General features: G+C 40.4%; 2 protein-coding genes across 2 annotated transcripts; one reads left to right on the top strand and one right to left on the bottom strand.

Moving 5' to 3' along the window:
* Positions 1-302: 302 nt before the first annotated feature.
* Positions 303-12,593, top strand: obsl1a (obscurin like cytoskeletal adaptor 1a). Its single transcript, XM_026362564.1, has 24 exons — positions 303-1,488; positions 2,313-2,582; positions 3,050-3,310; positions 3,514-3,819; positions 3,899-4,165; positions 4,251-4,526; positions 5,031-5,145; positions 5,269-5,429; positions 5,600-5,872; positions 5,953-6,228; positions 6,340-6,615; positions 6,730-7,005; positions 7,098-7,373; positions 7,456-7,725; positions 7,823-8,089; positions 8,172-8,441; positions 8,528-8,794; positions 9,535-9,801; positions 10,206-10,318; positions 10,447-10,600; positions 10,838-10,999; positions 11,590-11,694; positions 11,806-12,072; positions 12,158-12,593. The coding sequence occupies exons 1-24, from the start codon at positions 303-305 to the stop codon at positions 12,433-12,435; spliced, it is 6,639 nt and encodes a 2,212-aa protein (XP_026218349.1). The 3' UTR covers positions 12,436-12,593.
* A 1,395-nt stretch (positions 12,594-13,988) lies between these two features.
* Positions 13,989-24,519, bottom strand: LOC113163702 (carboxy-terminal domain RNA polymerase II polypeptide A small phosphatase 1-like). Its single transcript, XM_026362565.1, has 7 exons — positions 23,658-24,519; positions 18,894-19,042; positions 18,575-18,676; positions 18,186-18,242; positions 17,478-17,570; positions 16,950-17,135; positions 13,989-16,638 (listed from the first exon to the last, which is right to left on the bottom strand). Exons 1-7 carry the CDS (start codon positions 23,728-23,730, stop codon positions 16,510-16,512), a joined length of 789 nt encoding a protein of 262 aa, XP_026218350.1. The 5' UTR covers positions 23,731-24,519; the 3' UTR covers positions 13,989-16,509.

Genomic DNA, 24,519 nt, shown 5'->3' with positions numbered 1-24,519 from the left:
TTCCAGACTTCCTCTTAAAAACTTACATGAAATCATCCGACTTTGGTCTGTAAACAGAAATATGCAGAAGAATGTGTGACAACAGTCAAAGGAAGAAATGCTACAGAAATCAATAGAAATTAGCAAATGAGGATTTAGATCAAGACTTGCAATTTTTATTATTGAAGCTTTTACAATGAAGTTGACTGTCCTCTCATTTTCTTTGTCTCACAGCTATTTCACCATATATTAGAGGATCATTTTCAGTTGATCCCACATCGCAAGACATTTTTTCACGGAATTTGAGACAAAGGGACGTAATAATGGATATATTTGGAGGTGCTCCCCGTGTTTTGGGCTACCCACGCCCTGTAGTGGCAAAGTGTGGCACAGATGCCATACTGAGGTGTCAAATTGGTGGCGACCCTCGCCCGGATGTGATCTGGGAACGTAAAAATGTTCAAATATTGTCTGGGGGACGTTACAAGCTCTCGGAGGAAGGAAAGTTTTACCTGCTGACCATTACTGGAGTGACGGAACAGGATGCTGGTCAGTACATCTGTAAGGCTAGAAACAGTGTAGGTGAAACATATGCAGCAGCTTCCCTCAAAGTGGAAGGAGAGGCCCAAGTACAAGAGGGGACACAAAAACAATTTGAAGTTAATGGCATGATGCAACACATTAAAGAAAATGGAGAATCTGAAAGACACCTGAATGAATACTGCTCAGTGCGAAATGGTGAGCACAGAAAAGAAAATAGAGATGAAATGAATGAAGAGTGGAACAGCAAGTTTAATGGAAAAGGAGAAGAAATTGATGACAAACCACGATTTCTAATCAAGCCCCTCTCTCTACGAGTGGATCGGGGTGAGGATGCAGCCTTTTCATGCAAAATTTGGGGCACTCCTCTGCCACAGGTGACATGGGAGAAAGACGGCAAGAAGCTCAATGACATCTTTGAGAGTTCACACTTCAGCGTGAGCAATCAAGATGGTGGCTGGTTCCAGCTCAAGATCTACAGGACACGCATGCCAGATAAAGGTGTCTACACCTGTAAGGCCATAAACTGTCATGGTGAGGCCCTGGCTGGCGCAGTCCTTCTTGTTGAACCTGTACCAGAGAGAGAGCAAAGCAAAATGTCCTCAAATGGTCTAACCTGCAGCCAGTGGTCACCAAAGCACAGAGGGGGCAGGCTCAGTATGCCAAAAGTCACAGAGGATCCACATGTTCCACATGTTAACAAGACTCAAGTCAAAAAGTTTGCAGTGGCAGAGGGAAAACATGCCAAGTTTCGCTGCTTTGTGACAGGGAAGCCAAAACCAGAAATAATCTGGAAAAAAGATGGTGTTCCCCTGGAGCCCGGGAGGCGTCATCTGATATTTGAGGACAGAGAGGGTTACTACACACTCAAGGTTCTGTACTGTAAAGTCCAGGATACTGGGTTGTATGTGTGTGCAGCCTCAAACGCTCTTGGAAATACCCTCAGTGCTGTTCACTTGACTGTCAAAGGTAAGTGCAAAAAACAGCATTTTAATGTGACATATATAAAATAAAATTGTTTATATATCTACAACCTTCTTGCAACCACTTAAATGTTTGGTGAAATAAAATCATAAAAAAAACAACAGTAGCACTCATGGCTATGTTAAATAGTGAAATTAAGAGCATTTCCACATGCACAATGCAAAAGAAACTTAAGGGACTGGGACTAAACAGCTATGTAGCCTTAAGAAAACCACTTGTCAGCAAGGCTAATCAGAAAAAAGGCTTAAATTTGCTAGGGAGCATAAAGTTTGGACTCTGGAGCAGTAGAAGAAGGTAGTGTGGACTTATGAGTCCAGATTTACCCTGTTCCAGAGTGATGGGTGCATCAGGGTAAGAAGAAGAAAACTGAATGACCAGGTTATTCCATCAATGGATTTCTTCTTCCCTGATGACATGAGCATATGTGGTTTAGGAATATATATATATATATATATATATATATATATATATATATATATATATCACATCACATTTATGTATAGATGGAACATTAATGCATCATAATAGTTCATTAGTTCTATCATAATCGTTAGTGTAGTCTTAAGTTAAACATGCCAGTCATTAATACACAGATCATACGCATACAGCAGAAAAGGTCGGTAGAATTGCAAGTGCAGATAATCTATTTCCATTAAAACAAACATTTATTATAAAATGTAACCAAATTTCATCATTATCAACTCCAGGTGTGAGTACTATAACAAAGTGGACATTTTGTTTTGCAATCTTTGTAATCTGAGTACATACATCATACATTTACTTACTTTAAAAAATAATTTCTCCTCAAGGCCCTGCTGTGAGGTTCAGGCGTCCATTGAAAGACATAGAGGTAAAGGAGAGGGATGTTGCTGTGCTAGAATGTGAAGTTCCTGATGAATCAGTCCCAGCTGCCTGGTACCTGGAGGACCAGAGGCTGATGCCCAGCAGTAAATATGGGATAGAGCAGAAGGGAACAAAGCGAAGACTCACCATTCACGATGTTGGGATAGATGATGATGGAGTGTATCTCTGCGAGATGCCTGATGGAGCAAAAAGCATTGCAGAGCTCTCAGTTAAAGGTAAGATTTCCTGAATACAGTTAAGATTTCAACAACTGAAGTAACATATCATGTCATTATGTCAGAACACAAACTTCTGCCCATAATTAATAATTAAAAAATATATAAAATATATGTCCAATTATATCCATCTTAGCATTCTGGCAAGAAACTCATCAGTACAGTACAGAGAACAGTGAAATATAATTGAAATATGTAAGACTACAAAACCCTTATCAAAAAATTAAACAAGTAAGTTCTACATTTAATGAAAAGTTTGCATAATAAGTTTGTATGGTGAACCTCATGAATTTAGGTTAAATCAATGTTTCACAACTGAAACTGACTATGGTAACTATTCATGATCAGCTAACGTAATAATTCATTATCACTAAAGGATATTTTAAATTATATCTACAATGGAGAAAAAAATGAATAGAATTAATAAATGATCAATGAATGAAACAATGAAAAAATTCTACTTACAGGTGCTATTGTTCGCAAACTTCCCCGGAAGCTGGAGGTCCTGGAGGGTGAGAATGCAGCATTCTGTGTGGAGGTCGAGGACGATGACATGGAGGTTCACTGGTTCAAAGATGGTCTAAAGTTACATGAGACGCATCAGACAATCCTCAAGTCTTTTGGCAAAACTCATATTCTGGTCTTTGTTAATGTGGCTTATCAAGACTCAGGGGTAGTGACATTTGTCACAGGAAGATCCAAGACTTCATCACGCCTTAAGGTCAAAGGTACATTTAGAGAAAACAAATTCCTAAATTAGTTTCAGATAAAATGTCCAATCTTTACAAAACAGTGTTTTGGGGGTTAATGTTTGGCAACATATGGTTGTGGTCACATACATCTTAATTATGGATCCTTTCTTTAGTATGTAATAATCAGGCTGCTATTATGATTTACCCGCATTCTTCATTGTTGTCTTTCGGTTCTTTAGCTACAAGACACTGTCCTCCTATCTGCCCAGTGGAAGTCAAAATGGATGTAGATCGTCCCAACAGTGCTCTGCTTACCTGGGTTCCTGCTCCTAACAGCCAGACTTCTACACGCTCCATCTTTGTGCTGGAGAGACAAGAAGTGGGCTCTCAGGAGTGGCAGAAGTGTTTCACTTCAGAGACCGCCACCTCAGCTGAAGTTGCTGGTGACAGTGTGCCATATGAAGGCAACTACCGCTTCCGTGTCTGTTGCATCAACAAGTATGGACGAAGTGGCCACGTGGAATTTCCCAAAGTCATTCATCTCGGTGAGTAACAAACTGTGAAACTGATTTATACAATCTGTGTGTTACTTTATTATATGACTGTCTTTTCTGTCCTTCTCAGCACCTGGGCCCAAGATCTGCAGCCACCTACAAGGCTGTGAAGTTGAGGAAGGAGAAGATGCTCATTTCTCAATTGAACTGTCTGTTGCAATGGTTGGAACTTGGTTTCTGAATAGTGCTCAACTGCAGCACGGCGGACGATATTCAATACAACAGACTCAAACACACCACTCATTGGTTATTCATGAAACACACACAACAGATGACACAGCAGAGGTCACATTCATAGCCAACGGAGTCAGAGATTCAGCTATGCTTAGGGTTAAACGTAGGTGTAAAAATGTGCTATTTCTGTAAAATTTTGCATGTCATGGATGGATGGATTTTTTAATTTTATATTTTTTTCCTTGCAGCTGCTGTGGTAAAATTCATTCCTTTGTCAGAGTTGGACAAAAATAAGAAGCTTAACACCGGTGATGCCATTGTACTATACTGTGAAGTTTCCCACCCCTTTGCAAATGTCTCCTGGTTTCAAGACGGCAAAGAGCTCCATGTGACAGATGGCCTCAACATCCAATCAGATGGGAACATGAGGAGGATTGTGATCCAATCAGCTGATGTGTTTCACTCTGGGGTTTATACATGCAAAAGTGCAGAGGATGTTGTAGAATTCAATGTAGATGTTGCAGGTAATGGACTTTTGAAAACCTGATTAATTTTAGGTCTTAGGATGTACTTAAGAAATTGATATTCATTCAGTTTAGTTAAATTAGTAACTTTGTCAACAGAGAAATTAACTTGATGAATTAACCCTTTATATCTACTGTCTAGAGTAAAGTGAATATTTTTCCTTTCCATCTTCTCACATATGCTTTTTTTTAATTTTTAAACCATTTTAAATAAGAAAAAAACAAAGCAATATGAAATTTGCACTTGCACTCTGGGATCTTGTGATGGGCATGTTTGACTATGCATATTTTTTGAATAAAAAAGATAAGCTATAGATTAAGCAAAAAAACAACATTGGTTGTGGAAAGTTAAAATGTTTATCTGTCTAAAAAATGTTTTTGACTAGTTAAAACCAAACTGGTACAGTTGTTTTATTATTAACCAAAATGTAGCAACTTCATACTTTAATACCTTGTTGTTGAACTGTCCATCATTGTCCAGACCTCATTTCTTTGTTTTCCCAGGTCCTCCTGTAGAGTTCACTCCAATCCCAGAAGATGAGCTCCATAAGAGCAGCATGGAGCTGGACCCTGTGGTGCTGCTCTGCCATGTGTCCAGAGATGATGCAGAAGTTGTGTGGTAAGATGATGAGTAATGAATTCCTGCAGTATGAAAAATTAAGGTTAACGTTAAGGTTCTTACAAAAGACCTTGTATTGTTTTTTACATTCAGACTGTATGTGTCTGATTTGGTGTGTCTTAGGTTCAAGGATGGCTATGAGATCCAGCCTAGTGACAACATCACTCTGCAGGCAGAGGGACCCATGAGAAGATTAATCATCCGCTCTGCAGATATCTCAGATGCTGGTAGTTACATCTGCCAGGCAGGAAACAACAGCATGGAGTTCACGGTCCACATAAAAGGTACATTAACTTTTCTGATTTATGTTGTCTGAATAGTGTTTAAAGAAACACAAATGTGTTAAATGAATGAATTGCATCTATGTCCACCTCTGCTGTCAATTTGTGCTAATAGTTTTACACATTAGCCACACTAGAACAGTTTACTCTACTTGCATCATCTTTAAATACAGAGCCTCCAGTGATGATTGTGGAACCTAAGGACGATGTTGTGATGGAAAGCTACATCTCAGAAGTAGTCCACTTGCAGTGTGAACTGTCACGCTCTAAGGGGAAGGTGCAGTGGTTCAAGGATGGCCAGGAGGTGGAGGAGAGTGACAAAATCAAACTGATATCTGAGGGTCCTTACAGGAGGCTAACCATCCTCTGCGGGTCAGCTGAAGATAGTGGAGAGTATGTTTGTCAAACAGATGCAGACTCTGTCTTCTTCCAGCTAGCTCTCACAGGTGTGTACTCCTTTCTGATTCAGCTATACTACTTTAACAAAGTATCTGATCTGAAGTATAATATAAATTTCCTGCTTCAGAGCCACCAGTCCGAATTGTTTCACCCAGCGAATCAGAGCTGGAGGTGACTCATTTGGCATCAGAGAGAGTGGAGCTTGGCTGTGAGATCTCCCAGTCAGATGCCCCTGTCCACTGGTACAAGGATGGCCTAGAGGTTGAGGAGGGCCCCAATTTGATCCTGGAAGTGGACGGGGCCCGTCGTAGGCTTGTTATCCCCATTGCCACTGTGAATGACACCGGAGAGTATGTTTGCGACACTCAAGATGACTCAGTTGCCTTCTTGGTGACAATTACAGGTAAGAAAGAGAACTATTTAGTATCTAGACAGTTACATACTTAGTAAAGTGATAGAACATTGATATCATTCAATACTTTGACCTTTTTTTGAATTATCTTTTTTCATTCAGAGCCACCAGTGACACTTACCCGTCCCCAAAACACACCTGACAAACTGGAATATTTTGCTGGCAAACCAATTGTGCTGGAAATTGAAGTGTCCCGGCCCAGTGCACAAGTCAAATGGTGGCTAAACGGAAGAGAAATAATAGAGAATAACAACATCATCATCACCAAGGAAGGACTCATCCGTCGTCTGACCATCCACTCTCCTACTCCAGGAGACTCTGGGAAATACACCTGTGATGCTGCCGATGATAAAATTGATTTCCAGGTTAAAGTTTCAGGTAAGAGGCAATAGTTGACTTTGGGGATATTTTTTGCACAGAAAAACAATAAACATGAAAAACAAGCCACCATAATATCATATTAAGTGTTAGAATGTGTTTCTGTATCCACAGAGTCTCCAGTGAAAATCTTAAGAAAGTCAGAGATCAAGACACATCTCAAGTTTCTAATTGCTGATGACATTTTGCTGGAGTGTGAACTCTCCAGAGCCAATGCTGTTGTCAAATGGTACAAGAATGGCTGTCGCATTGAAGGAAATGAAAGGTTCTGTGAAGAGGAAGAAGGCAAGTTCCGATCGTTGGTCATCCTCAATGCTGAACTTGGAGACTCAGGAGAGTACTTCCTAGATGCTGGAGATGACAATATCAGCTTCCAGGTGGTGGTAGAAGGTAAAATTCCTCTAGCCTATTTTAATGATTAAAGGAATTAGCTAAAATGTCCACATAAATAAATAACCAATACTTCATCTCTTTGTCCTTAGAGCCTCCAGTGACAATTGTAGGAAATTCAGTTGACCCTGACTATCAGGACATGGTGGCAGGTGATGACCTGATCTTGGCCTGTGAGCTATCCCGTGCCAATGCCCCCGTCCAGTGGTACTGCAATGACAGGCTGCTCACTGAAGACTCCCGTACCTGCATTGAGAGCTATGGCACTCTGAGGAAAATTATTATCTCAAATGTCCAGCCCTCAGATTCTGGGAAATATGTGTGTGATGCTGTGGATGACAAGATGATCACTGTTGTCCGGATTCAAGGTACAAGCCTAATGCATAGGTATCTAGAGTCTCTAAAGAAAAAGAAAATGCCTGATCAATTTTTTTTCCTTTTCCATCAAAGAGCCTCCAGTTGTATTTCTGAACAAGGAGGATGACATTGTTGTAACGGGTTATGAGGCAGAGAGCGTGAGCCTGATGACCTATGTGTCCAAGGAAAGCGCTATAGTGCGTTGGATGAAAGACTGGACAACTGTTGAAGGTGAACGTTTTCGAGCACTCGTGGAAGGCCATAAGCGAATCCTCACTATTGAGCCTCTAAGACGCTCTGATGCTGGAGAGTACACCTGTGATGTAAACACAGACCAGATCCACTTCAGCCTGTTGGTGAAAGGTTATATTTTCAATTGAATCTTGTCATTCGGTAACATAGTAGAACACTGCACTGCAGACAGAAAAACCTTATTACTTGCTTTTTGTTTCTATCACAGAAATGAGGATCAAATTTGTGAAGCCACTTCGGGACACAGTGGCCCATGCTGATGGTATGGTGACCCTTCGCTGTGAGGTGTGTAAGCCTAAAGCAGATGTTCAGTGGCTGAAGGATGGCGTGGAGGTGGTTCCTAGCAGAAGATTCTCCATTCGGGCGGATGGAGTGGAACGAAGCTTGACCATCCACCGTTTAACTCAAGAAGATGCAGGGGAATATGTCTGTGAGTCCAGAGATGACCGGACTGTAGCAATGCTAAGAGTAGACAGTAAGTGTTATTATTACTGGCAATCTGGTTTTCTGTCTTTAGTTATGCAGTGAACAGCTTTTTAATTTTGTTGTCTTTTCAGTGCCTCGAGTTGTGGAGTTCCTCACTGAGCTCCACAACACTACCGTTCTGGAAGGAGAAGATGCCACCTTCAAGTGTGTGGTTTCACCTGAGGATGTCCACTTGGTCTGGCTTATGGACAACGAAGCCATCACCCTAGGTGGCCGTTTCCAGGCAACCCAGAATGGTCTGTGCCACACCTTGGTGATTAAGAAGTGCCAGATGTTGGATTCTTCGAAGATCTCAGCAGACGCAGAGGGAAATATATGCAAAGCCAGCCTCAAAGTTCAGGGTAAGACCATTTAATGGAAAGAAAGAAGATTTGATGTTGAGTATTGTTATGCATTACCTGCACTTCATTGTGAATTTCTGTCTCAGAGGCTCAGGTAATGTTTACCAAGAAAATGGAGGCTGTCATGGCAGAGGAGTTTGGCAATGCCACCTTGGAAACAGAGATAAGTCTGGATACAGGTGAGGTGCAGTGGATGAGGCAGGGGGTGGTCATCCAGCCTGGTCCCCGACACACACTGGCCCAAAACGGCTGTAAACGCAGCCTGACCATACAAAACCTGACTCTATCGGATCGAGGAACCTACCGCTGTGAGACTCTGCATGACCGGACACAGGTCAAACTAAATGTAGAACGTAAGTGGTCTATAGTGGAATGTTTATGATATATGACCAAATATTTCAAGTCAAAATGAAACTATCCACTCTTCACAAATGACTAATTGTGAAGCATCTTAGATAAGTGTCATAATTTAAGTCCAGGATTATTTGATTTTGACTTGACGTGTACTGAGTTTACACTCATACAAACATTAGGCTTGTAACTAAAGATTATTTTTATTTTACCTTGATTTTAATGTATTATCCAATGTTTTTATATTGTCTGGTTGGCAAAGAATGAACTGCAAGTTAAGAACTGGTGCATTGAAGTGTTTTGCACAACATGTCACATTTCTGAAAGATTCCAGTAATACCTGTATGACCTGTAATAACCTGCAAGTCTTATTGGGCTTTTGAAATACAGCCTTGCTGTTTTAGAATAGTGTGCAAAATGAAATTTTGACAATGAACTATGGAGCTACTTTAGTAATATGATAAACTGATCTTGGTCTATATTTGAACAGCCTTTTGTTGTCCTTGAAACAGTGTACAGTAGGTGCTATGTCCTAAACTGCATGATTATATTTAAGGTGCAATTATGAGCATCTAAGTCAAGATTTTTAGTATTTTATGCAGAATTTAGGAATTTTACAGAACTTGATTCGTGGATTTTATCAATTAATATTTATAGCTTTCTTAAGGAGTAGCACATTATTGTGTGTATTTATATAAGATTCCTTTCACCACACTAATGTCCCTCCTCTCTTAAAATCTAGCTCGTAAAATCTCCATACGGAAAGGCCTAACCGACCAAGAAACCTTTGAACGAGAGACTGCCTCCTTCGAGGTGGAGCTCTCCCACACTGATGTAGAGGGAATTTGGCAAAAGGATGGCATCAGGGTTAAACCAAACAACCAATGGCGGGTGAGCACCAATGGGCGAGTCCATGGCCTCACCATGTCTAACCTCACTCTTGAGGACACAGGCACCATCGTCTTCTCAGCTGAAGGGGTGCGCACCACTGCAAGACTCACAGTCAAAGGTACTACTGGTCTGTAAATAAGAAAACCCAATGAGAAATTGAGGTAATCAAATAAAAAGTTCTGAATGTAGATTTCTTTACGTTTTGTATGTAAGACTGCACAAAACTGTATGAATATTGGATATCTATCAAATATCCTGTACATGAGGAACATAATGGTGCTGAGCATACACATAGTATACTTTACGGTTAGTTATAGTAAATATAACCATAATCAGTCACTGTCAGTACAAAATAAGCGAATATAAAGCAAACTAGATGGTGATGTAGATTTATAGCAAATGTGCCATTGTGTTAAAATTTTAAGATTAGATTATTATAAGATTTTGGACAAAGAAAAATAACCAATCACTGACAAATTCATTGAGCTAAAACTTTACTGATTTCATTGACTAATCTAACAGAAACACCGGTGTCTATTCTGGCACCGCTGGCTGATGTTCGCGTGGAAGAGGAACTTCCTGCCACTCTAGAGTGTGAATTCTCCAGGCACAATGTTGAAGTCAAATGGCTTAAGGTAACAAAGCAATAAATCCCCTAATTACACTTTACTATGCTTTGGCTGATTGAAGAAAAAAAAAGAAAAATTAATGATTTAATGGCAACAGGTTTAAGACTCAAAACCTATTTGCTTCTGCTTATCAGAACGGGGTAGAGATGAAGCCAGGGAAGAACTGTCGGATCTACTCCATGGGTCGTAAGCGGTTTTGTCAGATCCTGCAGTGTTCCTGTGCTGACTCAGGCACCTACACATGTGACACCGGGGAAATCAATACTACCTGTTCACTGGAGGTTTATGGTAACTGCCTAAACACACTAAAATAACAAATATCCATTTACAACAAAGAGAGTCTTTATAAGGACATACATTTCACAATTGATAATAAAATTGAAGGTTGTTCTAAATTCCATGGTTAATCATGTGTATCTAGTGAAGTAGCTGGATCTAGTGGTTTTCATGGAAAAGCTTATGTTGTTCATAGCTTCTGTTTTTGGCATCTCTAATGTAATTTTTTTTACTCACTGTACATCTCAGAGCATGCGTTGGAGATAGTACAAGACCTAGAGGATCTTTACATCCAGGAGGACCAGAATGCTGTCTTCATGTGTGAGGTTTCTCTAGAGGATGTGCCTGGGGAGTGGTACAAAGACGGCCACAAAATCCGGCCCACCAGCACCATCAAGATACGAACTGAAGGTCTGATAATATGGAGACATACATTTTTACAGTAAAACTGATGGAGGCAGGTAGAAATGGTGTAAAATATTAAAACTAATAAAAGGTTGATATGGTTATATATAAGATCAGTATTACACAAAATGATACATGAAAATAAAACATTAATTTATAAATGTGTTAAAAAGTAAAAACACCTGCTACAAAATAGGTCACTACTATGTATGAGGCCCTCTGGTGGGCAAATCGGGAAGGGCAGAGTGTCTAAGAGCACCAAAATATGAAAGCGAAAGAAATTAAAGGAAAAGTCAACACAAATGTTTTAGTGGGATACTGGTACCTGGAAAGCTTTTTAAAGCTTTTCTAATTTTCTGGTACTAGTATTTGGTGTTTTGATGATGGTGATGGAGAGTGCTGTCAAACATCCCTCCAGAAGTAAGAAAAGGAGCTTAGTCAGGCAATATGGCGACTGTGACAGCTAAAGCCTCTGACTCAGATTTTTCTTTCATACCTAATAAACCATAGGTGGTCCACTGTGCTATGTTAGAAAGCATCTATTATGTCCTGCACATTTTTTTCCTCCATCATCTGTAAAAAATGTTCTCTTCCAGGGACCAAGCACTTCCTGCTAATGTGCAATGTGAAAGCTGAAGATGCTGGAGAAATACACTTTGTCGCCAGAGACATTGAATCTGTAGCTTACCTCGAGGTAGAGGGTAAGCCCAATTTAAATATCTACAATATATCTGCATATTGTCTTTAGCATAGTAACAGTTTAAAATGTTTAAAAATATTCCTCAACAAATCTTATTTTTCTCCCTCTCCAGAGCTTCCCGTTTCCATTGTTAAACCCCTGCGTGATCGGACAGCCCTGGAGAAGCACCGCGTGATCCTTGAGTGCACAGTTTCCTCACCTCGCTGCAGCGCCACCTGGTACAAGGGCAAGGAGGAGCTGGTTTCTTCGGATCGAATCGAGATCTTGGCAGACAGCTGCTCTCATAAACTGGTGATCCAGCAAGTGGCTGTGGAAGATGAGGGCACCTACAGCATTATGGTCGGGGAGCACACATCAAAAGCCAAACTGATGGTGGAAGGTAAGTTGAGTGGATTTTATCAATATTAATGGGTAAAAGTGGTTATTTTCACTGATACTGTAATAAGTAATTTGTGTTGTTGCAGCCCAGGCCCTTGTGATGGTTAGAGAGTTAGAAGATGTGGAGGTGATGGAGCCAGAGCCGGCATCTTTCCAGTGTGAAGTATCTGTTGCCATAAACAAGCCTCCCATTTGGACTTTGAACGGAGAGACCCTCCAGTCAGGCCCCTCTGTCCGCATGGAAACCCACGGGACGGTCCACAAACTCACTCTGAAAAACACCAGTGCTGACATGAGTGGGATGGTCAAGTTTACCATGGGCAAGGCCAAAAGCAGTGCAACGCTAACTGTTATGTCAGAGTAGGCGAACCAGAGATAGAGAAAAGAAAGTGACTCTAAAAGACAGAAATGAAGTGAGGAAACGGGCTGCAAAAATGGAAATTACTTGTGTCTTCTAAAATCCATTTGTTGTGTTTGGATGGTCTGCACTTCCATCTTCTGAGTTACTGCATTTTAAGCCTGAGGCACGTCCATTTATTCCATTTTTTACAGTGTAGATTATATTTATTTACCTGATAACAATTAATAGTTGACTTTACATTCTTGTATTCTGATGATAATGTCCCAAAATAAAACATAAAGTAACAATCATTAATTCTAACACTTTTAATTTGTTTTCTGACTACGATGGCGTCAATGACATAGAGTGGTGTATTCAAATGTTCTGAACGAGGTGTTAATATTCAGAGCTATGAGCGCAAAATTAACTGTTCTCATTTTTATAATGGTAATTCAATCAAATAAATGTATTTAATTGTTTTAATCATTTTTAAAAAATGTCAAACGCTGGCTGTATTTTATCCGAAGCGAGAATGTGATGCATTTCGTTAATGTGCCTTAGATGATAGTAAGAAACCTCCTACACTAGGAAATTATAACAGAAACTTTGCACTATTTTCTGGCATTTAATAGCAGAAGATTGAAGAAGAAATTTACTCAGTACAGTTACAAATTATTCAGGAATAAAATAAAATATTATTAGTTTCATTCTCGGTGTTTACACAATTTGTTCTCATAAGAAGTGATGACTGCTTCCAAGAGGGATTTTAATATATTTTAATATGCTCCTGTATAAAAATACACAGCATTTGACACATTCCAGTAATAAAATGTATGGTCTCTCCAAATTAATGTAATCAACATTTCTCTCCAGTCAAGTTGTGAGTGATGAGAAAACCACCATGTAAACATTACAAGTAAAGGTGCTGCATTACCTGAATGTTACTGTGCAGTGCATTCTGCTGTAGGGTGTTAAGTTAATAACAGCACATGTTGAGTTGGAAATAACTTTTTAGCACAGGTTATTCTTTAACATAATGCTATAATGTGGTAAGAAAACAGCTTTGTAGCATAAAGCAGTTGTTCTGGTCAATTATTAACTTCACTAATTCGGTCAGGACTTACTGTCAGAGTTAGCAGCTAACGAGTTAGCTAGCCACATTTGTTCCACCCATGTAGCAAACAAAATGTATACGACGCTTTAGGACAGCTTTAAAAGACAGATAATTAATTAATAAGTAGTTGATAGACAGCAAACCGAGAGTTATTAGACTTACACGTAGAAATACAGCTCCAAATAAATGCTACTGCTTCATTATCTGCTGCATTATATGCTTTTGCTGCAGCCAGTGGAACTAGCCGACTGTTTAACAGGTGTTTAGCCAGCAGCTAATTAGCTAACAGCTAATTAGCCAGTAGCTAATTAGCCAGCAGTCAATTAGCCTTAATTAATTAATTAGTCTTCATTAATGCTGCGTGACCCAGGCTGCTCTTAAATGTTAATGTTTATATCAAGCAAAGTAACATGAAAGTTTTGTTCATATTTGCTTTGCATTAGAAGAAATGCTCAAAACAACGTCTGGACCATCTTTCATTAAACATTTATGGAAAAAATGGCATTATTACATACAGACCTCATATAATTTGGTATGATAATACAACAAAGGTCAAAAATTAGGTTACATCTACTGAATCATGAGTACAGTAACATGAATATTCCATATATTAATGACATTTGTTTGCTTTATTACTGTGCAAAACAAAATATACATATCTACTGAATGTGTAAGAAGTACAGTATCAGCAAATGGGCCCCATAGTGAGAACACTTATTTTATATGTAATCAAATGGCCAAATGTTCCTATAAATACTCCTCTTACTCTGACTTGAATCTAATTGAAACATATGATGGCTTACAGGAAAAACACCTTTTAATAATAATTAACCCTCTTATGTGCCTATAACAGTAGGATGATGTTCTATTATTCATCTGCTGGGGTTTGTGATTCATATATTACCTATTAATATATGAGGTAACCAACCGGGTCTTGCTCAAAAACAGCAAGAACAATGTTTCCCCTCCGGAAAACAAGCTTAAAAATATTGTATCAGAAAACCACTCATAGGTAGAAAAAGAATTAAAATCAGTAATTACTTAGAAACCAAGAAGGCTAACTTGATTGAAAATAATTTGTTAAACATAGAAAAAATAATGTAATAGCTCTTAATATGGTGGATTTAATCCAGTCACCACTCCTCATTTTAGGATAAATCAAATCCCAGGCCTGCTATCGAGGCTCTTCATCTAATCCACAGTTTCATTCATCAGTGTCAACACATAGTATTGTCAATGCAAACGAGGGAGACGTGAGTCTGAATGGCCTGCTGGAGGCCGGGCTGCTCCTTAAAACTCACCAACTCAAGAAACTCGGCAACTACCATCTTCATGTAGAGCTCAAATAAAGCAGTACAGACCGAAGGCACAACTCCACATGTTAAAATGTTATAGTTTTAAAGGAAAATTCCACCAAATCATCTCACTGATTCAGGGTGGATTTGTCCTTTAATTTCTCTTTTGTTTTTCAAAGGTATGTGTTGAGCTCGAATGTCAACTCTCCCAGTAACACATATTTCATTACAAAGTCCTGAAATCTTTTCCAGCCCATGTGTACCGCTTAGATTCAAAAAACAAAGAACAAAAAAAGAACCAAACTGATAATCTAAACTAACATTTTTTGCAACTTTCCTAAGCCATTTATAAATGCTGTGAGAAGTTCAAGTTTTGTGTGTGGCTTTAAAACTAGTAACACGACCAATCATACACTAGTGGAGCCACTGTTCTGATGCAGCATTAACAACACTGACTGATTTCCAGGTGGTTTTACAAGTCAACCCTGGTCCTCTTGTATCTGGTGTCAACTGGTTATTAATGCACAGTTGCAGATACATTGCATTAGGGGTGTCCAGCAATCTTTAAACCACCTTTGGAAAGGCACATCTGATAAGCATAGCAGCTGTCTGTCACAGGCAGATGGTTTGATACTCATATTAGTGTCAGGCTTTTAGGAAACATACTGCAGTAATTCAGTGAAGACACTGGATGTGGACACTGGAGCTCATTGTTTATTGTATATACCGATTTCACAAAAATAAAATCCAATTTTACACTTTTACACTGATTGCTGCTAGATGTAAATGTGTTTTTGTTGGGTTTAGTAAACAAATTATACAAATTATATTAAGGCCAATTTCCAAACTGCAGTGAAAGGAAGGACTGTTCTAAAGACTATAAAGTGCTGTCCCACTTTTTTTTTATTAGAGAATTTAACTCCTGAATATATTTAACATTACAACCACAGTTAGGGTTGAGGAGAGTTTTTTTCAGATTCATCCATAACACTGAACTTATTATTCTAAAATACCTGATCACATGATCTAAAACCTGTAAAATGACACCAGGATCACATGGTTTTAACAGAAAACAAATAGTGTGAAGATCGACTAAAGTAGGGTGTGTGAAGAAGATGACGCTGTTTCTAAACCTTTAAACGATACCTACAGTACGTATACACCATCTGCTCTTTTAATGACGAGACTGATCAAGTTTATTTGCATTTAAACCTTTCCCAATGATTCCTTTCCACCTAATTTCGCTTACCAAGTCCTGCACCCGTTTGCAGGATGACTGCAGAATCCATGAGAAGTCTGTATCCAGTACCCAGTCTGTGTCCAGAGGATTCATGGCTACGGATCTCTGCTTTGTCTACTCTACGGCAAGTTCAATGACACTGCAGAGATGTCCTTAAACATTCATCCATTCACTTACATCAGATGGTTCAGGGAGGAAGTTACAAGGCAGTTTCAGGCAGGTTTCTGTTTCACCAGAAGGTGGCAGTGATGAAGCCGTCAAAGTCAACGAAGACTCCCAAAACATGATGTTGCTTCGATACAGGGAAGGTGATGGCTCTGTCAGCTGGGAAGCAGTCTGATTTCTGTTGGGCAGTGATAGCTGGAGCTGGTGCCGGAGCCGTGCTGGTGTGTGCATTTCCATTTTGTATGCCGTTTTTGTTCAGAGCTGAGATGAAAAGTCGAACACTGTTAGCTTGTGGTCCCTTGTTGCTTGAGGACCGTGTAGACGTTGTCCACTTTGCTCAGTCTCTCGAAGAATGGGATGAGGTCCAGCAGCTCGGTGTCTGACATGTCGTCGAACCATGAGGCAACAGGCACCTGTACAAAACCACAAATTTATCAGCAATCATACTTATAGATTCAACTTAACCAGGTTAAAAGGATGTAAAATAAGACTTTGAATGAGTCTTTGAAGGACTAAGAGTACCGCCCTCTCTCATGACACGCCTAACTCCGAAACAACCTGCTGAACTTCATCAGGGAAAAGTGCAGTGTTTTGTTTTAGAAAGAAGCTGATTAAAATAAGAGTTAACGTAATAATTCTACGTGTAGTGTGTGGATGATTCCCAAGATCTCTGTCCCACCCAAACTTATCACTGTCACCATCATGACTCGTGTGCAATACTCACTGCGTTGTCAGGGTGGAAGATGTAGGAGGCCGGGGAATTGTCCACGATGATGACTTTATTAAGGTCGCGACCCAGGCGACTCAGGTCCTTGACGTAATTCCCTCGATGGAAGACGCAGGACTCCCGGAAGAGGCGGCAGCGGAAAGCGCCCCACTTGTCCAACAAGTCTGAAACTGGATCTGCATACTAGAGGAAAGGCAAAAAATGAATGGATGTGGTGGAGACTGGTTTCCTTAGGTAAAATATGGGGCAGATATCGGTACTAATGCATCTAAACAATTTGAATATGGTCAGAATAGATCAGAATAAATACTATACTATACTATACTTCACTAGTATTCATGGTTATGTCTCTTCCAACCCGTGATGAAATAATTGTATTGCATTGTTTTTTAAATAATGTTTAATAACTTTTTTCTGTTTTGCAGATTTAATTTTAGAAAAGTGGCCACTGAACAGGAGCATGTGTGACTTCCTGTTGAATGTTAACATGTTTATTTATCTATCTCACTATCTGATGTTTCTTACTTTGGCTAAACTAGCGGTGAACAGGACACACTCAAACAGTTCTCCCATCCTCTTAAGGAACTCGTCGACGTGGGGCCGCTTCAGGACATACACCTGGAACACATAGGAATCTTTAAGTCAAGTCCCTGCAGAGCATACTGTATATTTCAAAATGCATGTTTCTACAAACCTAAACTGCCTAAGGACCTGTGACGTTGTCTTGTGCTGTTTAATATGTGTAAATGCTGACTGGACAGTTTGAATATTTACTGTAAGCATATGAATCTTGCAGGGTCAAGGCAGCTTCAGGCTTTCTAGACTTAAGTGAGCACTCCTGTAGATAACTGCATGCAAACATTTGGCCCTAAAAAGTAAAAACTACAACTTGTTTCCATGAAGTTCCACCTCCATATTTTCTTTCAGCTGTGTCGGCGGCTGAGGGCAGCGTTCCTGAACCAAGTCACCCGGAATAGGCTGTGCTTGTCTGAACAAACCTATCCTGGATTACTTGAATCAGGCCCAGACCCACGGTATGTTATCCGTCTCCAAGAAGCCAGATCTTCAAATCCCTTAAATGCCGGCAGCACCTACTACACTCAGCAATTTAAAGTCGACAGGCCTGCTATCACACAACCACAAAGACTGAGTGACGCTTTCACATTACAGGACAAGTTACATTACCAGCATTTTTGCTGAGCATACTGAGCTGCAGCGTGATGGCAACATTACCTGGTGCACGGTTCCATCTATTTCCACAGGAATGATGAAATCTGCATTGTTCACAGGCTGTTGGAGGAAACCACAGAAATGATTTTACCAAACAACATTACTGGATATTAAACACTGGAAGAAAAATATAACCACGTAAGAAAAACAAAGTGACTTTGGTGTTTACTGCAGCACAGGAGCCAGTCAAGACAAACAGTTTGCAGTGTGAGTATATAAGAAGCAGCTAGTTTAGGTTTGGCATCTGCCACCATGACAGAAATGTCACAGTCAGAGCCTCCAACAACAACAACAACCTGATCATGTGCTTTTAAAGCCTCAGGTCCCTGTATCACCTAGGAAACTAAGAAACACATTTGCAACGCAGGACTTAAAATTAAAGCAGTTTGTACCTTAAAAGAACTGTGCACTAACGTCTCATCCAGATCTATAACCACGCAGATCTTTCCAGCATCTTTTGACTTCACTGGAGGCAGCAGAGGTTTCACCTGGGCCTAAAAAAGGACACGAGCACATTTACCTGAGCCTGGACACAATGTGTATGACAGAATACTCGACAATTCACAGTGGTGAAGTGTGGAGTGTTAAATAAAGCTTCAATAAACAGGATGTTAAAAGCACTGATTTTATCTTTGCACTGTTGTCAAAGCATGAAAAAAAAAAAAACATCCCCAACCTGAATTAAAGTAAATGAGACAAAGGTGAACACACCTTGGAGACTGTTCCGTTCTCTTCGGCCAACAGAGGAGCGTTGTTGTTGACTGGTGGCGTCTCCTGCTGGTCCCGGCAAAGGCAGCAGAGAAGGCTCGAGAAGAGGCCTCCGCTCCTCGGCTTCTTGGAGGACAGAGAGGGAGAAGAACCTGCAGAAGAAGGAGGAGGAGATCACTAAGGACACGTACAACGTGAACTGACCTCTGCCTCAAGATCCACAGAAGTCGGCTAAAGTTTATTTTCAGTACTTGTAACTTTGGTACTGCATGGATTATTATTATTTTAGAGCTGGAGAGACCAATTGGAAACTAACTTCATTATTGAATAGTCATTTAAGTTACTCAGTGTGGGGACAGTGTCTCTCCAGTGAGGGGTTTTTCTGTTATTATATTGTATTTTATAAACATCTTTAGGTTTTGGATCATTTGTCGAACAAACCAAATATTATACAATGGTTGTCTGTGACATTTATCAGAGATTAAACAATAAACAACAAAAAATTAAACATCTGATTAATCCATAACAAATATCAACATCAGTTCCATCTATTGTTTTAATCAAATTCCACTTTGCTTGATGTTTTCAAAATTGCAGTCAACCAACCAGCCTCCAACGTTAATAATTTAACAAATAAGCCCTAAATTCCCAAATCACAAACAGATTTCAGCCTTTAAAAAGTAACCCCGCCACCCTAAAAAAAAGGAAAACACCCACAAAACATTGTTGTAGTAACTTATTACACAGTCACCCAACTGACGAGTGATTGTAAAACAGTAAAAAAAAAAAAAAAGCACATCCAGCCAATTCCCTCGTACGTCTGTCATGTGCAGAAACCCAGAAACACCCGCCTCCCAGGAGCTCTTGCATAATCTTCCCTCTGGTGTCAAACAGCTTGAAATGAACATGCAGCACTCTGCACATGACACGGTGTTTAGATCTGGTTTAGTCTTCTAAGACATAAACGGCCATGTTCACATATGACAACCATACAACAGCAGCAATGATGACAACATTGTACACACTTATGAAAATTGGTAATATAAAAATAGTGCCGTTCACATAGAGGTTAAGCATTAACAGCAACTGGAAACAAAGTACTAGAAAAATGCACAAACTCTGACACTTATAAATCTACTGTGTCTGAAAATTAATAAGGAATCATTTCATATTTCTACTGTTTATTTTTTAACTTTATGAACAGAGGTTCAACCTTTCTAAACAGATAAATCTGCTACTAAGTCTTGGAGGTTTCGTATTTATTGTAATGTCGCTAATGTTCTGTATGTTCTGCACCGGTTTCTAGAACATCTTTGGTTTCTCGCTGCTATTTCTCAACACTCTGCAACACACTTTTATAAGCTGAGGAAACAACATTAGTGAACAGATTAATTATTAGCGGCAGTTCTACTCCAATAGATTTAGTTTATTTGGCTTCTAATGAATAATAATGATATTTAAATTCGAAACACAGCTTTTGTTCTGAGCTGCACTAAATTAGCTTGTTTGAACTTGAATTTTCAAAACATGTATGTTGCAACAAGTTAATCATCTTCATGATGTCATTTTTCAGGTCAGCAGGGTTAACAGCTTCTTCTTAAGGGAATCGGTGTTAAGGTGGAATAAATAGTTTGAGATCATTTCTGCTCTCACAAATGTTTATATGGTTGAAACTCCAATCAGCTCTTTTCCAGGTCCCATAAATCTCTCATTAACACTCTTTCACGCTTTTCTGCTTCAGATTAGACTGTGTTTCGGTCTCTTTATGCCCCATACTCTCTCTCTCTGTCTCTCCGGACGTGACTGTGTTACCAACACACAAACCTCTGTTGTGCATCTCTCACGCCTCTTTCATTCCCTCTCTGCCATTCCCTCCTACTCCATTTGTGGATTCAAACCCCGTCTGACCCGCCGCTGGCCTCTGCCGTGCTCAGGCCAAAACAGGAAGAGGAAACAGACGGGTATCAGTGGAGGAAGCTACTTGCTGTCATGCAGTGGTGTAGTGGAGGTAAGCCTGTGATACTATTCTCAACAGAGGGCCTTCTTCATACTCTGACATGTGAATAAAAAAAAATCAAACCCAGTTTGTTCCAGATAACATACACACACATGAAATACTCCATATACATGGTGTAGTGTGAGTATCAGGTTTGGGGAAATGAATTATGTATATACTGTACTGTTCCAGTTCAACAAGTACAAGTGGCACAGATACATTTAGTTAAGGACTATTTATTGCTGCAGTTGTGGTTTCTGACGCTGAAAAAGCCTCCAGCACACGTGGCTTCTAACACAGATGAATCAGCCGTTTGATGTGTACCGCTGCGTAAAGTCGATGTAAAGTCGTCAGAGCGTCTTTCAGTCTTTCAGCTTGGGGCACAAACACATTTAAAGCTGCTAAAGTCATTTTTCTAAACACTGACGATGCATAAAGAAAGCTGAAAAACACTCACAATACACAAGCAACCGTCAGGCGTGAGAAACATTTATCAGTTTAATTACAGTATATCAGCGTGTTGCCAGTCGACCGAGCAAATACAAACTTTAGATAGCGGCGAATTAGACTGTTTGTTGTTGTATCACTGACAAAAGTTTAAACTTAAGACAGACTCCAATGTGTTAAATTCCAAATAACAGAAGATTAAAGGCAGCTCTTTCCAAACCTTATTTCCTAAACATCACTTTGACTCAACGTGTCATCTCCTGTCTCATAACTTTACCGAAGATTAATAATTCAGAAAGCATTTTATCATCTGCGTGAAAACAGTAGAGAGTGACTCAAACCCTGCGTCTGTCTTATCAGATCAGTTTGTCATCCCAGGATATATTTTAAAGGCTGACGGTGTCCACTGACTCCTCCACTCCTCTTTGTCATTTCTGACACCTGGGCTTTAATCATATTGTAAATCTGACTGTGTCTGTGATTTCAAACATAACATGAATTTAAAAAATGAATTTTCATTTGTCTGACTGATGCTGGTATAGAGCTGCTAACAATATTAAATATGTATTTTGTATTTGCCTTCGTGAGGGACGAGATTCTCAGGGAAAGAAAAAAACAGCTGTTAGAGATTCAAGCAGCAATAAAACTCTCCAATAAAACACAAACAACCTTTCTCAAGTTAAATGTGACACTATACTAATGAAACACATGGATGAAATGTGGGAAAATCCGCACTGTGGTGCAGATTTACAGTCGATCATCAAGGCGAAAGATGCTGATGTGTGCCTGTTTCAATCGTAATCTGATATGTGCTCCGGCAGATGCAGGATTATTAGATAATTAACATCATTATTGATAAATGATGGACTGGCTGGACAGCCGAGATTAATGTGATGCGTTATTTATAGGTCGTTACACTGAGAAAACTGGAACAACAACACAAAGAAAATCTAATACATAGGTACATACTGGAGTTCCTCAACCTTTTCCAGCCTTCGAGCCCATGTTCACGTCCCGACATTGTTATTGTGACTATAGAGAAATTAGGATCATCACACAACTGTTTGTATTTGTCAAACTATAAAGAAATATTCACAGAACTTCAGCTAATCTTTGAATATGGGTTTAAGTTAGTTATATATCCTCATTAACCACTCTTAGCGGTGAACAAACCACAGGATTGGTGCTTAAATTGATTCTGTTCATGGGCAAAATTTGAATAATTGGTGCTAGTGTGTGTGAACTGAGTGGGTGCCACAAAAACAAAACTGCAAACATGCTCTCAACGCAACCTGACCCCGCAGCTAAACTGAAACTGAAAGCTTTCTTCGGATTTAATTAAGCTAACAAATGACGCTTTCCATCAAGTCTGAATCTTTTATTATTTCTGAGGCGTGACAAAACAAACACGCCGTATGAGGCGGTGGGCGTGTGTCACAATTAGAGTAAGCATGTGGGGACGTGGTTAGGTAATAGATGAGGCTACCACAGGTTTACAAGAAGGCCCCTGCCCATCACTTATCATCCACTCACATCTCGGCTCATCCTTTCCCGTCAGCACCTGAACACATGTTCAACTACAGCTGCCGTTTAAATAGAATCGATGTTGGTTCCCTGAAATGTGACAGCGTTCAGATATGAAGGATGACGACTTGCTTGTACAGTGTTCAGATATGTGCACGACCCCCAAAGCATCAACACCCAGCACTCACATCTCTTCTCATGACCCCTGCTCCACCCACCCACCCACGGGTCTTGGTCTCTGCAGAGTCAACAACGCAGCCTGTTTGGTCACCTGATTATTCAGTAACCTGCATTTACACTCTGTGCTATCTCGCTGGTGTGTGTACAGTGGCACAGCCAGAAACCCATGCTAGTGAGCACACAGCTGATAAAGTGAGTGTTACATTGCGGAAATGCAGTTTTTCAAATGCCACTAAGTTGGTTAGGAGGGAAACACGCAGAGCTCAGAGCAATGAGAGCAGGACGCAGGTGATACTCTCCAGGAGAGCTGGGATTACTGACCTCAACCTTACACACAGGGCTTTAAGCATTCTGCATGTGTTTTTCTGATGCCTCTATAATCACATGCAAGTTCACAGCTCTCTCAAATAAGCACTCGCGCGTCATTTCCTTCACTTTCAGCACAGGCCAAAGGGCCGCAGCCATGATCTATGCAAACCAGAGAAGCGCACAGTTCAGGGGCTGCAGCCAGTTTCTCGGTGCGCACTGAGATCTGTGCGGTTTGTGACCGAGCTCTGACTCACAGTTGCAAAACTTTTTCTTTTCTTTCCGTTTCTCCGGATGAGAGCGCGCACACTCACCCCTCTCCCCTGCGGCTCTGCTCCCCTCTTCATCCCGGCTGACTTGGGTGATTACTGAGGACGGATGGTCCATCACATCCAGGTCTGGTCCAGAGTGCTGAGCTCACACTTTAAACTCGGAGACTGTTCGCCGACTCGTCGCTGCATGAAACCGACTGAGCGTGGAGGAAAAACAAAAGCTGAAGCGCTCCGGGGAAACGTCGCAACAAGTCGCCTACAGCTCCTCCATTACGCTCCGGCTGGCGTCGTGCGCTCGGGTACCCGCTGGAGTTTCAAGTCTGGAAGCTGTAAAACATTTGTGGAGGAGTTGGGAACTTTGATTCAATATGGTGCTCAACTCCGCTCGCAATTTCAAGATCCAAACACGGAGGTTTCAAGGCGTCCCATTTCACTTAAAGTGGCGCAGTAAGGGAATGGTCGTGCGCCACACTCCCCTCTGCTGGCGTCTACGCGTTGGACGACGGTCCCTTAAAGTAACACGAAGCAAAGTTACTCCAAACTTGGCTAAGCTAACAGGCTAGCTGCAGCGGAGCGAGTCAGACAAACCACCTCTACACATCACTAGGACGCATGCACACGACCACTTTAGTGATAATGAAGTAAAACAAAGTGTCATAATCACCAATATTAAAGTAAACTCGCTATCTCAGCTCGTTTCTGTTCTTACGATACACCGGGCTTCAACGTGACACCGTATTTACAACTTTCCTTTCTTAAAAAACCGAGAAGTGGATGTTGCACAGCGCTAAAATAGTCGCAGTGGAATAATTCCTGCTATTAAAACGCGATAAAGAGCAAAAGTAGTAAAAACTAAAGGCGAAGAAACGCCCAGTTCGGGTCCCCTTGAAACTGCCCACAGTAA

Source organism: Anabas testudineus, chromosome 2 (assembly GCF_900324465.2).
Source record: "Anabas testudineus chromosome 2, fAnaTes1.2, whole genome shotgun sequence".
Classification (NCBI taxonomy): domain Eukaryota; kingdom Metazoa; phylum Chordata; class Actinopteri; order Anabantiformes; family Anabantidae; genus Anabas; species Anabas testudineus.
This window is presented reverse-complemented; position numbering and strand designations above follow the sequence as displayed.

Excerpts from the sequence above, each read along its gene's own strand:
- obsl1a (XM_026362564.1), top strand. The coding sequence starts at position 303 with ATGGATATATTTGGAGGTGCTCCCCGTGTTTTGGGCTACCCACGCCCT. Across the intron at positions 10,601-10,837 it reads CTGTTCACTGGAGGTTTATG|AGCATGCGTTGGAGATAGTA; the intron begins GTAACTGCCTAA and ends TGTACATCTCAG. Across the intron at positions 12,073-12,157 it reads AGCCAAACTGATGGTGGAAG|CCCAGGCCCTTGTGATGGTT; the intron begins GTAAGTTGAGTG and ends GTGTTGTTGCAG.
- LOC113163702 (XM_026362565.1), bottom strand. The coding sequence starts at position 23,730 with ATGGACCATCCGTCCTCAGTAATCACCCAAGTCAGCCGGGATGAAGAG. Across the intron at positions 17,571-18,185 it reads TAGATGGAACCGTGCACCAG|GTGTATGTCCTGAAGCGGCC; the intron begins GTAATGTTGCCA and ends TATGTGTTCCAG. Across the intron at positions 16,639-16,949 it reads TCTTCCACCCTGACAACGCA|GTGCCTGTTGCCTCATGGTT; the intron begins GTGAGTATTGCA and ends GGTTTTGTACAG.